The sequence below is a fragment of the Molossus molossus genome, unplaced genomic scaffold (assembly GCF_014108415.1).
Source record: "Molossus molossus isolate mMolMol1 unplaced genomic scaffold, mMolMol1.p scaffold_m16_p_6, whole genome shotgun sequence".
NCBI lineage: Eukaryota > Metazoa > Chordata > Mammalia > Chiroptera > Molossidae > Molossus > Molossus molossus.
The window spans coordinates 9,081,501-9,097,187 of record NW_023425399.1 but is presented as its reverse complement, the minus strand read 5'-3'; the positions used below and the strand labels follow the sequence as shown (position 1 = coordinate 9,097,187).

The window sequence follows — 15,687 nt, the reverse complement described above, 5'->3', positions numbered from 1 at the left end:
ACACCCCAAATCAGAGATTATCAGTGTTTACTGCTCTGCACAACAGATGTTGTGTAAAGAATAAATCCACTTATTCTACTTATAAAGAGATGGATTCCTGAAAAAGTAAACATTTACTGAGTCCCTATGTACCAATGCCTTTCTAAACATCTGTACGCATTATCTCATCTCATCCTCACAAGAAACCGAGAGGGAGGTTATTACCTTCATTTTGTAAATAAGAGGACTGAAGTTTAAATAAGTAACAACTATGTGGAGCCAAGATTTCACAACATGTCTTTGTCTCCAGAGTCCAAGTTTTTATCAGATATGTTCCATCATCTTTCAGGTTCCCAATGCCTAGAAACCCCTAGAATCCACAGCGATCATTCCCACACTGTACTTACTGGTTCCTTTTATCTGGATCTTTACCGTTGATATCTTACACACAATTGGCCTAATATTTCACTTTAGTAGTGGGTTCCAATGCTCATAAGAGAATATGGTGCATCCTTAAATTTTTATTAAGTTTTATAAAAATTTTGTAAGTTTGAAGCTCTAATGTGAATCCTGGAATTTTCACATTTCAGATCTACTTAAAATAATATCCAATGATACTCATACTACACACTGAGAGATATTAAGGCCCAAGGTTGTGGGTGACACATTTAAGAAAGAAAAAAAAGGAAGCTGGAAAGATGGTGAGTGGGGTGGAGAGAGGCTGGTTCTGGGCCAGGCATGGGCTGCATTTGATGAATCTTTTGCTTTCCTTGTCCTTCCCACTTGAGGCAGAAAAACCACCAAGTGGATCATAGGTTGTTTTCTACCCTCCCTAGTTTTTATCCCCAGCTATTTAAAAAAACAAAACAACCCAAGTGGTAAAAATTAACAGCTGTGAAACACCCTGTAAACATTTCCGCTGACCTGTTAGTCTATTTTCTGTTAAATTATTAAACTGTACATGAGATTAGAAATGAAAATGCTGCCTAAACAGATACTAACCAGCTGAGTAGTTTATGGCAGTGATTTCAACCAGTGTGCTGCAAGAATTTTTAAAACATGCAATACCTGACCATTTAGTCAGGGGTGCTGACCTCTTTTCCCTTAGACTGTCAAATAAAAATTAAAAAAAAGATGACAGCTAACACAACAGTTGTCCAGTGTGTCAGACTGGCAAAATATATATTTTTGGTGTGCTATAGAATTTTAGTAATTAGTTTATATGTGTGCCATGAGATAAAAAAGGCTGAAAATCACTGGTCTACGGTAATCATTTAACTGATTCAGCCTTGTTTCCCCCCAAATTCTTAATAGTATGATCAATTACCAACATCCAAGTACACACCCACGAGAGAGGCTCAGCAAAGGATGCCCAAATTTTGCACTGTATAACCGAAATGCAACCCTGGGTCAGAGGAAACCATCAATTACCTTTCTGGTGCTGTCTGCATTCAATCCATGCATCTACTTTGGCCTGTTCTGGGGGTAAAGTTTCAGGTGAGTACAGATGTCCCCAGTGGGAATGTGCTCGAGACCCTGACCAGCAGAGCAACACTGATCTCTGGAGCTGACTCTAGACAAAGGCTCTGCCCACCTCTTGGTCGTCACTTTCCCCCCTTCTGTCCCACTGACCAGGCAGAACCCTGTCTCCTGCCCCTGAGGACACCTCTCCTCTGCATACCCGTGCTATGGTGACACCTGCTCATACCAAGCTTTAATGGCTCTTTTCACAGCTTTTCCTAATAGCATTCCACCTCCACAATTAGAACTGTCCTGGCTCCCTCCCAACTGATACAGAAACTTCTATCCATGACTCTTAGAAATTTGAGCATATCTCTTCCAGCAGGCTATATGACTCCTTAAGAGTACAGACTGTCTTACTCTTTTCTTCATCTACAATGTCTGATAAATACTAGACGCTCAGCTATTGATTAAATTAACAAATTACAGCTTAGCAACGCAGCATGCTGTGGCCACTTGGTGAAGATGCCTTGTTTTCTCAAGTTAGAAGTACACTGATTTTTCTGCAACCACAGACGAAAGATTCTATAAGCCAGAAAAGGGCAGAATGAAACTGATACTCGACTAGCTTTGCTGGTATAAGTGTAAATTGGTATAACCCTTGGGGAAAACTATTTGCAAATTCAACAGAGACATAAAAATACTCATACCCTCTAATCTAGCAATTTCAAATGAATTATCCCAATACAAGGACATTCTGTGCAGTTTTTAAATTATTTCTAAAAGCAAAAACGTGGACAACAACTCAAAAACAACAACAAAATAACAGATAAGTTAACTGATACATACACTTGCTAGAATCTTATATAGCTTTAAAAGGAAAAGCTATGAAACCTTATAAACAGAACAGATGTAGAACACCTATCATAGACTATCACACTCTTACCCCATATAAATATCGTCTTTTTAAGGAAGAAACGTACAGGGGAAACTCCTGGGCTAAGGAAGCCAGTCATTTTGGTGTGAGTCCTATCCCTGGTTTTGTTGTCCTCTCCAGACCTCGACCACCCCATCTTGAAGATGGTATTGTTGAACTGGCTATGGTTTTCTCAGTCTTTCCAACCAAGCCCCGACCCCCATCACTGATAACACTGAAAAGCTAAGAGAAGAGCTATAAAGCTTAGTTTGAGCTATAAAGCTTAGTTTGAGCTTTAATGTCACCAGAGCACATTCACACAGAAATCTTCTGCAAATAAAAACCTTAGTTTGTATTTACATGGAATGTTTTCAAAATATAAATTACATAATATTGACTATGCTTTTACAAATTACACAAACCCCTATAAACTCTGATTCTTCTCCCTTCCCTTTGGAACTTGAGAATCACTAGCCTAAAAAGTCTCTCTCAACTTAAAATCCCACAGTTAGAGGTAAGGTACAGCATAGGGAGCAGAGTCAATAAATAATATCGTGTAACTATGTACAATGACAGATGGTTACCAGACTTATTGTACTCAACCATTTGTAAGGTATATAAAAGTGGAATCACTATGTTGTACACCTGAAACTAATATAATATTGTATCTCAACTATAATTAAAAATTAAAACACTAAAATAAACTCCCACAATTATCATTTCATTTTTCTCTCCCCTCTTCATTTTGGAAAATCTAGCTAACATACACCTCCGATTTACATCTGTCTGTCTCCTCTCTTTCCTCTCCCTTTGCATAGGGGAATCAGAGTGTGACTGTCCTACATGGTGGGCCTTCCTTTCCAGAGCAATGGCACTCTAGACCGCTTCCTGATAAAGCTGGGGAGTGGTGCCTAAATCAGATGGAAAAGCACTTTTCTGTAGCCACCTCCTCCGTCATACATACTGGTAGGAGGTTGTATTGGAGTTACCTTGAGTGAACATGGATCACAGAAAGGATTCTAATTCTTTATATTTCCTTTCTTCCTCTCCAACCATGCTGAAAAAATGCATTTTATTGATGATTTAAAAGAATACAATTCTACAGCAAATAGAATTTCTCCAACTCTGAAATGCTCTCTACCTACAACTAAGTGTCTTCTATTCCTTTACAAATATATAACGAAAGATTTTAGAATGAGGCTAGAAGTTGCTTGTCTGAATGATTCAAAAGAGCAGTCATAATGAATGTTGGTGAAGTTTGGGGAAATAGGTACCTTGTTACCTTGTAGAAAAGGAATAAAATTGGTATAACCCAAAGAGGGCAACCTGGAAATAGGTATCAAAGTAAAATGCTCATACTCTTCAATCAAATAGTTCCCACTTTCAAGGATTATCCTAAAGAAATAACTGGACAGATAAGAAGTATGTACAAGGATGTCTAACTTAATGTTGATAAAAAGCGTGGGGGTTCAGAATAACCCACCCAAGATGCACAAGTGGTATGCAGATTACTTTGAACTAAAGGCAATTTTTGCTTCAGGCTCAAAAGAAACTTCTGCTCCTTCCTTTACCTAGAAGAACTTGAATTAGGGGCCTTGCCCATAACAAGAGACTATCAGAGATAACTTCCTTTAACAAACTTCTATTTATTAAATGTCTGTTCTTCTTTATGCAGAGACCCTGACATCCCCAAGGTGGTTACCATGTCCCTAGCTCAGGATGTCATATACCTCAATGTGTGGTCTCTGACTCTTTATGGATGGGGGTTCCCATACGTGTATGTATTAAATTTGGTTATTTTCTCTTGCTAATCTGCCTCATGTCTATTTGATAATTATACCAACCAGAAGAACCTTGAGGGTAGAGGAAAGTTTGCTCAGTGATTGAATGTCGACCCATGCACCAAAAGGTCACTGGCTTGATTCCTGGTCAGGGCACAAGCCCAGGTTGTGGGCCTGATCCCCATTGGGGGGCATGCAGGAGGCGGCCAATCGATGTTCTCTCTCATCCATGTTTCCCTCTCTCTAAAAAATCAATAAAGAAAAAAAATTTTTCTAATGTCAAAGTCATACCAAAGAAAACTAAGCAATTGTTATTTCTTTTTTTAAAAAAATCATATTGTATAACAATTTATATAGAATATCACATTTGTATTAAAAAAAGATACCAGAAAGTATATGCACAAAACAATTTTAGAAATTGTGTATCTAAATGTTCACAGTCATTTCTGCTTAGAATTATGGGTCATCTGCACTCCCTTTTCTTTGTTACTATGTAGCATTTCCATGACTAGCAGAAAAACTCTTGTACAATAAAGAAATTCTCTAACAGTGAAAATTCTTGCAGTAACCAAATCTGTTTGAATTGACCCCAAATTTCAAAGTTTCCAGAGTTACTGAGAATGCCTTTTTCAGAGCATCTATGAACACACTCTATGAATGCTGCCTTAGGACATACCCTTTTCTTTTCATTTTTTAAAACAATAATCATACATTTTTTAATTAGGGAGTAGGGAGAGGAGACAAAAAACTCCACAAGAAATTTGCCTTATGAGGGTTCTCTTTTTTACTGCTCTAGACTGTGAAGAGAAAACCACAAGGGTCACTAGTGCTAAAAGCCCATGACACCAAACCTAGATTTAATACCTAATTAACAACAGTTTCAACCCCTCCCAGAAACATAATCTTAATCAACCAGTCTGAAATTTTCTGATCAACACCAATGAGGACTCTGTCACCTGAGACCTCTCCACTCCCTTAGAAAGAAGGGGCAGTCGTCTGCATGATAAAAACTCTTCCAGATTCTGCCCCCACCCATGTCTTTTATTTTCTTCTGTTAATAGTTTCCCTGTCCCACCCTTCTTCCTATAAAAACCTTCCATTTGTACAACCCCTAGGAGAGACCTTTTAGATGCTAGATGAAATGCTGCCTGATTCATGAATTGCTTAAAGCCAATTAGATCAAATTTACTCCGAGTTTTGCTTTTTAACAATGCACAAATGATTTCCCCCAATCAAACTATTATTCCACCTTTGCCTACCCACAGTGATTTATAATTATCCTAAAACCTCTGGCACTTCTCATTATAACTTCACCAAGCAATTTTCCTCTATCTAGCTGACAGTCCTAAAGTATTTTTCCATCAACAGCTCTTTGGTTTCCCTCCTGATCCTCTTTTGGAAAGAAGATTATTCTCTATGTCATGGGGATAATATATTATAATCATATTACTGTTAGCCTGCAAGATTATAACAGACTAACAGGGTTATCTACTCATTGGGAATTTAAGTGTTTCCAGAAGGCATCATTCCAGCCAATATTAACACCCAAATTGTCAAACACATGGATTCAGAGCCATGATATCCATAGAAAGGCAAAAATTACCACAGAAAGCTCGAGAAAATGTCTTGACTCTAAGGCATAAACACTTAGCAAAACAAAGTCTCCCCCGTGGGTATGAAATTCTTCCTCCAGACCAGGTGGCTTGTCATTTGCAAACATCAAATTATAGTCCTAGAAAAGAGTCCTCTGAACCATGCAGAACACTGGGCTCATTTTCTGTAATTTATTACATCACTTAGTTTTTCACTGGATCCAGAATGATCAGACATTCTTTTTTTTTTTCTTTAGCTCAGTGATGCTCATCTCACAAAGCAATGCAAGACCCACCAAGTCCACAGAAACAACAGGGCCAACCTACTCTACAAGGGAATGTTGAAAAGCACAACGTGTGGCCAAAACTTGTAAGACAACTCGGGAACATTAAAACCAACATGACTCTGGAACCTTAAAGCTGAATTCTTGCCCTGGTCGGTTTGGCTCAGTGGTAGCGTCGGCCCAGGGACCAATGAGTCGCAGGTTTGATTCCAGCCAAGGGCACGTACGTCAGTTGCGGCTCCTCCTCCAGGGCCCTGATCGGGTCATGCGGGAGGCAACCAGTGGATGTGTCCCTCTCACATCGATGTCTCTCTCTCTCTCTCTCCCTCTCCCTCTCCCTCTCCCTCTCCCTCTCCCCCCCTCCCTCCCTCTCAGCTACATGAAGATAAATAGGATTTTTTAAAAATCTTTCTGGAGATTACTTGATTACAAAGGGGAAATGCACATTTACAATGGAGAGATCAGACAGGCACCATTTGCCCAAGGGATCAAACTGTGTATCACTAACATTGGAACAGGCCAACATGACCTTCAAAATTCTTGCCAAAAACTTTTAACCTAAATCTAACCAAGCTTTTAAACTATCTTCCTGTTCAAAAAATACAGGGGATTAAGGAACATATCAAATTGACACCTGGTAATCCCAATGTAATCAGTCTATAAAACAACGGGCCTGGACTCTTCAAAAAGTTACTATAATGAGAAGGTGGCTACAAACTGAGACCAAAGAGACATAATCAAATGTGTGATCTGGGGGGAGGGCAGTTGTAAATAACATTCTGAGCACCACTAGGGAAATTTGGATATTGACTGAATACTACAAGATATTAGGAAAGTACTATTAATTTACTTAGTGGTTATAATATTATTGTGGTTATATAGGAGAATACTATCCTCATTTTTTTTTTTTTTTTAAGTTGCATGCTGATATATTTAGAGGTTAAGTATCTTCATATCACTCTACAATTGAATTTCATTTGAGGGTGGGGAGCCAGAGTTAAAATAAACAGAGCAAAATGGTAATAACTGTTGACTCTAGGTGGAAGGTAATATGTTCACTGTGTTCTTCTTTTAACTGGTGTGTATGTTTAAATTTTTTATATAATAAAAAGTGGGAAGAGAAGTTTGATTTTGAATGTGTCTAAGTGGCCAACTAAAATAAATAAAAGGATACTAATACCATACAAAGAATCCTGTAAATGCGTACAAAATTATAATACAGGGAGCAAAAACCTTAGAAATGTTCACATCAGAAGTTAAATCATTCAGCACCTATTCTATGTCCCACCCTATTCTTTATTTTGTTTTTGGAACCAAGAATTGCATTTACTCTTTAGCTATAATTTCACAGTAGAGTTGAAGAGAAATTATAAATAAATCTTCCTGTTATTCCCTCACTTAATCTTTGAATGGCTTTCCACTGCCTTCAAGGTCAAATTCACATTCCTCATGGTTAGCATGACTTAAAAGAATCCATAAAACCTGGCCCCTCTCTCAGACCTTGCCATTCCCCAATTCCAGCCACAATGGACAGCAGCAAATCTCTGAAACCAGCCAAGATCTCAGACAACATGCTCCTACTGTCCAAAAATTAAAGTCACAAAATACAAGATGGAAAACAAGGAAAAAATCCCTGGAAAAATGGACTATCAAAAAAAAAAAGCATGAGCTCAGGATAAAAAGGGAGAGGAGGGGAAAAGATTCCAGTGAAGATCAAACCCAGCTGTGCATCCCTCTCCTTTTACATGTAGCATTCCTAAGGCTGGCTTGTGTGAGGACCTCCTCAATTACATTGGTAGTGTGGGTTAAAAAAGGGCCACATACTCAACCTGACCAGCTCAGGGGAAGCCTGCAAACTCAGAGACTTAAAATAACCCATAGGAAGTTTAGTTAAAACTTAACTAAAAGTGAGTCATGGTCGGGTAGTCATGTCCTAGGCCTATAGCCCCCTTGACAAAGGTCAGTCTTTACCTTAACTGAGCGTGTCTATTGCACATACCTTTGGAATGTCAGAATAATCCCTTTTGTTTTCAGATCCATCGGGGTACAGTCTCCACCAGAACCCCTCCTTATCTTGTTCTCCAGTTTACCAGCTCAATGTGCTGTAAATGTTACTTGTTAACTTTCCTATACCCATCAATATAAAAGTGTGCCTCTCTGTTTTACTTTTTATCCAATCTGAGAGAGTTCCCCACTTGCTTTATTACTTTTTATCCAATCTGAGAGAGTTCCCCACTTGCTTTATCCCACCTCCCTAATTTATCTCCTTTGATTCTGATGTATAAAATAAGTGGCAAAACTGCCACTTTCTAGAGTATTTTCTCAATCCGGTGAGATTTTGCATCCCGACAACTGTCATCAGTTTGACTGAAATAAACATAAAAATTCTCTAAGGTTTGGGCATTTCTTCCATTGACAGTAGGTTCACCAAAAGAAAAATGACTAATTCCCAAGACTGGCCTTACTCTCAGACTAAAATTCTTAGGCTTGTACACCCCACAATAATAATTAAAAAAAAAACAACAAAAAACTGCCCTGGCCAGTTTGGCTCAGCGGTTGAGTGTCAACCTGTGGACCAGAGAGTCCCAGGTTCGGTTCCCACTAGGGGCACATACCACCAAAAAAAACCAAAAAACAAAAACTGCAGCCCTGGCCGGTTTGGTTCAGCGGTTAGAGCGTCGGCCCTCGGACCAGAGAGTCCTGGGTTCGGTTCCTACTAACGGCACTTACCTTGGTTGCAGTTTGTCCCTGGCCCTGGATGGGGTCGTGTGGGTGGCAACCAGTCGATGTGTCTTTCTCACATCGATGTTTCTCTCTCTTCTTCCTCCATCTCTCCCTCCTGCTCCATCGAAGCTAAATGCAAGAATGTCCTCAGGTGAGGATTTAAAAAAAAAAAAAACACTGCAGAGGTTGAGTTAAAATTCAGTGCACCCAACGACCTTAAGATACTGACCCTCTGCTGGCAACCATGAAATGCCACAAAAATTAAATTACTGTGCTTTGTAATAGATTTAGCACTTTGTTTTTAAATATTAACAAGACTGCCAGAGGGAGTAACTTTATCAAGGGATAAGAATCCTAGCAGAACTCACTCAGAGGCCAATTAACATTTCCCACCACACCGATAACTAGAGTCTCTAGGGTTCAAAGTTGCTTCAGACCCTGTGGGTTTGTCAGCAGAGGCCTCTGGCCAATAACCTAATAAAATCAGTGCATTAGGGGTTCAGTATATAACCACCTGAGCAAATCTGGTATGCCTGTATTTTGTTTTACTTCTAAAGTATGAATCCCAAACCTAATGGTGCTATTTGATTTTTAGTCTCTCTTCTCACCTTGGTTTTCCCTTCTCACAGTTATTTTTAAAATCAGTAAATGCCTATCATTCGTAAACTGTTGGTGGCCATCTGTACTTTTCACAATTAGATCACTGTTAAAAAGGAGCAAAATTTTCAGCTCTAGACTTTACTTCAACAATCTTGTAAATCATTAAAGAGGTGAGAATATGACTTCATCTATCAAGAAGGGTCACTGTACTATGAAGCTACCATAAATCAAACCTAATTCTTAAACTCACACAACTACATGTAGGCCCCGAGTCTTCAGGTTAGAGTTTTATTACTGCCTCTTCCATCAACCCAAACCCAGCCCCCAAAACAAATCTTGGCACTTTCTGGGTCTCTGTTCATAAAATGACTCAGCCCACAGACGGGGTAACTGACACATTTTTAAGGGATTAAAATATCACCAGGTAAAAAGTTAATTTAAAAAAAAATTGTCCTAGCCCTGGCCGGTGTGGCTGTTGGTTGAGCATCATTCCATGTACTGAAAGGTTGCCTAGTCAGGGCACATACCCAGGTTGCAGGTTCAATTCCTGATTGGGGTGTGAACCAGAGGTGGCTGATCGGTGTTTCTCTCCCCCCGCCCCTTTCCGCTCTCTAAAACCAATAAAACCGTATTTAAAATATATGTATATATTGTTCTAGCCCTGGCCAGTGCGGCTCAGTTTGTTGGAGTGTTGTCCCATGTACCAAAAGATTATTGGTTTGATTCGAGGTCAGAGTTCAGGTACGGTTCCCAGTTAGGGTGCTGTTAGGGAGACAACCGATCGATATTTCTCTCTCACATCATGTTTCTCTCTCTCTCTCTCCCCCCTCTCTAAAATCAATAAAAACATATTTTTAAAAAATACTATTCTAGCCCTGGCCGGTTTTGCTCAGCGGTTAGAGCGTCGACCTACGGTCCAGAGAGACCTGGGTTCAGTTCCCACTAAGGGCACGTACCTTGGTTGCATTTTGTCCCTGGCCCTGGTTGGTCGTGCGGATGGCAACCACTCGATGTGTCCCTTTCACATCGATGTTTCTTTCTCTCTCTCTCTCTCCCTCCCTCCTACTCTATCTGAACAAAAAAAAAATGTCCTTGGGTGAGGATAAAAAAAAAAAAAAATACTGTTCTAGAAAAGCTGTGAACTATATGATAAAAGAAAAATTCACCTAAAGAAAAAAAGATCAGGTAGCACCAATTATAACCTTCCACCTAAACAACTCCTCTAAATGAAGCCACAGAAAGATTTTTCTTGAAGTGTCTTTGCTAATTTGTGGTTAGAGCACAACAAACTCAAGAAAATGATGCTTGCAGCAGGACAATAATATTAAGTAATTTTATAAGATTATGTCTGCATTTGTGCTAATTTATGCTGGGAATGGTAATAAAAGAAGAAATGAAGTTAAGCTATTGATTGAAGACTGTACTAACCTTGTGTCAAAAAAAGGGAGGATTAATGAGTAAGTACCTTCAAGACACAGTGCAAAAGTGCCTGTCAACTGATCTCTTCCTTCTAAAAGGTCCTTTGCTACTATGGGCCACACCTCTTGCACTCGGCAGTGTGGAATGTGTGGAGGCTCAGGGTCCCAGAGCTAGGGCAGGCACATACAATACTGGGAAGCTGGCTGAAAGGAGAAGGGCCCAGCCAAACAGAACGTGCCAAAGGACTATCCTGGCCCACGACGGGGAAAGGAGAGGGGAAAACTACACAACAATAGTTTCCACGCTTTAAAAGAACAGGTTAAACAGCATTCATACTCTGTGTTTAAGATGACTAGTACCTGCTGCTTTCTCTCGAGTATAATGAAGGGGAGTCATCCTGAGAAACAGAGAATTACTTCTATCTACATAATCATTCCAAAATTATGGGACTGAGGCATTCCAATACCACCCTATGAGGTATGTGTGCCTATCTTTTTATTATTATTATTATTATTTTTTTTTTAGAGAGAGGAAGGGAGAGATAGAAACATCGATGTGAGAAAACGTTCATCAGCTGCCTCCTGCACACCCCCTACTGGAAATTGAGCCCGAAACCTGGGCATGTGCCCTGACCAGGAATCGAACTGGGAACTCAGTCCATGGGACAATGCTCAACCCACTGAGCCACGCTGGCCGGCATGTGTGCCTATCTTTTACAAGCTGTTATAGTTTGGCTGACTTCTTTGTTCCCTGCAGTATTTTTATAGCCTTTTCAGACAAAATTTTGAGTATTTGTCAAAGAGCACTGTAACTTTCTGATGTCATCTGGGGAGCATGGGCTTGAAAGAGAATCACAAGGCTTCAAAGATAGGATAGGCACAACTATACTACTTATTGTGCAGAAATGAGCCACCTGCAACTACAGTAGAAATTCATCTTGAGCCTGGTCGGTTTGGCTCAGCGGTTGGAGCGCTGGCCTGTGGTCCAGAGAGTCCCGGGTTCGGTTCCCGCTAAGGGCATGTACCTCGGTTGCAGTTTGTCCCAGCCCTGGTTGGGTCGTGTGGGTGGCATCTCTCTCTCTCTCTCTCTCTCTCTCTCTCTCTCTCTCTCTCTCTCTCTCAGTTTGTCCCAGCCCTGGTTGGGTCGTGTGGGTGGCAACTCTCTCTCTCTCTCTCTCTCTCTCTCTCTCTCTCTCTCTCTCCCTCCCTCCCTCCCTCCCACTCTATCTGAACAAAAAATGGAAAAATGCCCTCGGGTGAGGATTAAACAATAAATAAATAAATAAATAAATAAAGTAAGTGAATTGGGGAAACGCCTTTAAAAAAAAAAAAAGAGTATGAGATGTCAAGTAATCTCCCTCCCAAAAGTCTAACCCTAAGAAAACACTACGGATATTAAGTTTGGTAAAATGGTCCTAATCTCCTTCCACCCCTTGATCTCCCTCAGCACCTCACCCTACTCCAGTTTCTCCAAAGTAGTATTTCCAGAACGGTACTATTCTTTACTCCACTGACAATTTCAACACTGGCTAAAGTGTCCTATTATCCGCCATCCCCCCCCACCCCCGCCACTTTTTTTTATATTTCCTTTCACACCATTTAGGCTAAACACACCAATCGCTGATCCCAAATGCTGAGTGCAAACACTTAATGGTGATCAAGTAAGGCTTCTTTGATTCTATTCGACCTGTTTCTGATTTCTGAAGTGGAACTGTTACATGGAGAAAAAGTAGAAATTGCTTTTTATTATGTAGCTGAATGGATGAAACAAAAATTAAATATAAGTAGAATGTAATACAAAGTAAGTCACACCCTCCAAAATTGCATATGAATTTGTCTCACATAATAATAGGTAAAAGATATTTGTTTTATTTTATAAATATGTTTTTGATTTTTTTTTTTTTAGAGAGATAGAAACATGGATGTGAGAGAGAAACATCGATTGGCTACCTCCTGCACTCCACCTACTGGGGATCTAGCCTGCAACCCGGGCATGTGTCCCAGGCATGGGAATCGAACCAGGACCTCTCAGTCCATGGGACAACACTCAATTTGAGAGACACTGAGCCACACTGGCCGGGCGATAAAGTATCTTTTAAGTCATAAGTCAGTACGTGCTCTAAAAGACATTTCTACCTTAGGACACAGGGTAAACAAATTCTATTTCCTCAGAGCACAGGAGAATGTCAAGGTAGAGAACCAGATGACATTGGAAGTGAGCTTATATCTCACCCCTCCTGATATGCCAATCAGATACAACCTAGGGCTCCTGAGCTAAATTAAAAGTTGAAGGTCAACTCGGTTGGTTATTAATTTCCTAGAGACAGCACAAGGGAATCAAGATAGAAAAAGCAGAACCAATCCTGGAACTCAGATAGGATGCACGGCACAGGATTATTTATGGCCCAGGACAGGTGGACAATAATGTGGTTAGACAAGAATTTAGGCCCTTTCCCAAGTTTACTTACTCACCTACTATTCAAAGAATGCAGATGCCTTCCTATTGTAGCCACAAGCTAGGTGTGGGCACTGCCTCTGAAGGGCAAGACTTATAATCAGCTGGCCATGAGGTCTTGAAAAAAGCCTACCAGTGCATGCTTGATAAGATACACTATCACTGAGCCCGGGATGCCATCCAGGAACTCAGTCTGCGAGGATGACGTGAGCCAGGACACATAACAAGGACACACTCTTCTCAAACTTCCTCCTTGCTCAAGCCTTATTCAAGAAAAAAAAAAATTAAGAGTAAGGGGTTTCATTTAATTTAAATGAACTCAGTATTATTTTAATTTCACAGGAAAACAAGCCTAGAGTCAATCACTGCGTTGATCTGGCTTAAATGCTCCCAATAACTTTGCTACCGAGACTTTGGAGATCCTTGGCCTTCCTGGGTACTTTAACACAGACATTGTTGCTGTTACTGCTAACTAGCAAAGTGAAAAGTTCTCAGAGTTCCAAGAGCCCAATCCAAAGTCCCCTCCAACCTCCCTGATATAGTATTTTAATTCTTTGCCAACAAGATAATTACATAAAAAAGGAGAAAAGTTTAAAAATCTAGGGCCAACCCAGAGCTAACCACAATTCAAAAGGAGAGAACAATGGATACTTTGATCTTCCTTTCAACTTTCATGACGGCTGAAGGTTTTCAGCACTGCTTGGATGACTCAGTGAATTATAGGAAATGACCTGAAAGTTTTACTGGAAAGGACTAAACTGGGGCTGTCTTGGAAATAACCTCTTGCTGCTAATTTTCTTCTCAAAAAAGATTTTTAACTACCAAAGTTTTTTTTTGCAATTGCCAGTCCTGAAGTTAAGCTAAAAATTAATTTTCAGTCTATCCTTCATCATTCTCTGCCATCACAGTCAAGAACATTACTGAGACTTGACTCTGAGACCCAATGTTGGTTAAACAAACAACACCTTGTTCACATGTCAACTGAGCTTTCGGTGCCCTGACCCCTGAACTCCACGGAGAGCCGGGTTTCCCCTCAGTGCGCTCACTGCCGTAACTACTGCTGTTATGGAGCAAAGAGTACGAGTTATTTAGGAGACAGTGCAAATGACACCACAACTGCCCTCACGCAAGGGGCAAGCAATACAGGATCTACCCCAGGCTCAGCAATGTGTCTAATGAACAAGCTATGGATTATGCCCTCTATAATACCCCTCATTCCATTTCCAGGAGGGACCTATTCTGACTTGATTGCTACTTTTAAGCTATCACTTTTCCAGGTTTTCTATCTATTTCAAATGAGACAAGCTTATCTTTAATTAAAAATGCCATGCCCTGGCTGGGTTACTCAGCGGTTAGAGCATCGGCCGGCGGACTGAAGAGTCCCGGGTTCGGTTCTCGGTTGCAGTTTGTCCCCGGCCCCGGTTGGGGTCTTGTGGGTGGCAGCCACTCGATGTGTCTCTCTCACATTGATGTTTCTCTCTCTCTCTTCTCCCCTCTCTCCCTCCCACTCTATCTGAAGATAAATGCAAAAATGTCCTCTGGTGAGGATTAAAAAAAAAGCCACATAATGCCCGGCCAGTGTGATTCAGTGGATTGAGCATCATCCCATGGACTGAGAGGTCCTGGTTCCATTCCTGGTCAGGGCACATATCCAGGTTCTGGGCTCAGTCCAGTAGGGGGTATGCAGGAGGCAGCTGATAGATGTTTCTCTCTCACATCAATGTTTCTCTCTCTCCCTTCCTCTCTCTCTAAAAAAAAAATCAATAAAAACTATTTTAAAATCCACCATATCACATTAGCCAGAGAGTAAATCACCCAGCTACATGCTATCATTGTGGCTATTTTACCAGCAGCACAGATAAGAAAGAGACACTTCCACGAACTCTAAGAGCTCTCCAGACACACAGACTCTGAGGACTGTGGAACACAGGGCTAGGTTATCGAGACCTTCTGCAGCAAAGAATTCCTCTTACAAATAAGATTCCATACAAGAGGTTTATTATATTAATCATTCAAAGAAGTTTTAAAATATAAGAAAAGCACTGACACAAGCTACAACATGGATGAACATTGAAAACATTGTGCTAAGTGAAGTAAGCCAGACACAAAAGCACAAATATTCCATTATTCCACTTATATGGGATACCTAGAACAGTCAAATTCATAGAGACAGAAAATAGAAATGTGGTTACCAGGGCCAGAGGAAAGAGGAACTAAGAAATTGTTTCATGGGTGTGGAGTTTCCATCTGGGATGATGAAAAAGTTCTGGAAATGGACAGTGGTGATGGTTGCACAATATTATGAATGTACTTAATACCACTAGATTGTACACTTAAAATGGTCACAAATTTTATGTTACATGTATTTTACAACAATAAACAAATGGGATATATAAAAACCAGAATTGTAACTTAATAAGATTAAAGGTGGTGAATAATAAACCTAACCCAAGGGGCACGAAGGTTCTAAACTTAAA

The 15,687-nt window shown here is 40.2% G+C and overlaps 1 protein-coding gene across 10 annotated transcripts in view; it reads right to left on the bottom strand.

Annotated features, from left to right (window-relative positions):
* Positions 1 to 15,687, bottom strand: part of B4GALT5 (beta-1,4-galactosyltransferase 5) — an 81,269-nt gene that overhangs the window by 33,438 nt on the left and 32,144 nt on the right. For 3 of the 10 annotated variants that reach the window (XM_036244795.1, XM_036244804.1, XM_036244803.1), the window contains exon 1: positions 1,411 to 1,458. The exons of 3 other annotated variants lie outside the window; for them this stretch is intronic. In XM_036244795.1, coding sequence (XP_036100688.1) covers positions 1,411 to 1,443 — 33 coding nt within the window. In that variant the 5' untranslated portion in view covers positions 1,444 to 1,458. Of the gene's footprint in view, positions 1 to 1,410; positions 1,459 to 3,345; positions 3,374 to 8,743; positions 8,781 to 13,227; positions 13,474 to 15,687 lie in introns of those variants that run through there. 4 more of the 10 variants (XM_036244798.1, XM_036244805.1, XM_036244806.1 and 1 more) reach the window with 4 other exon arrangements.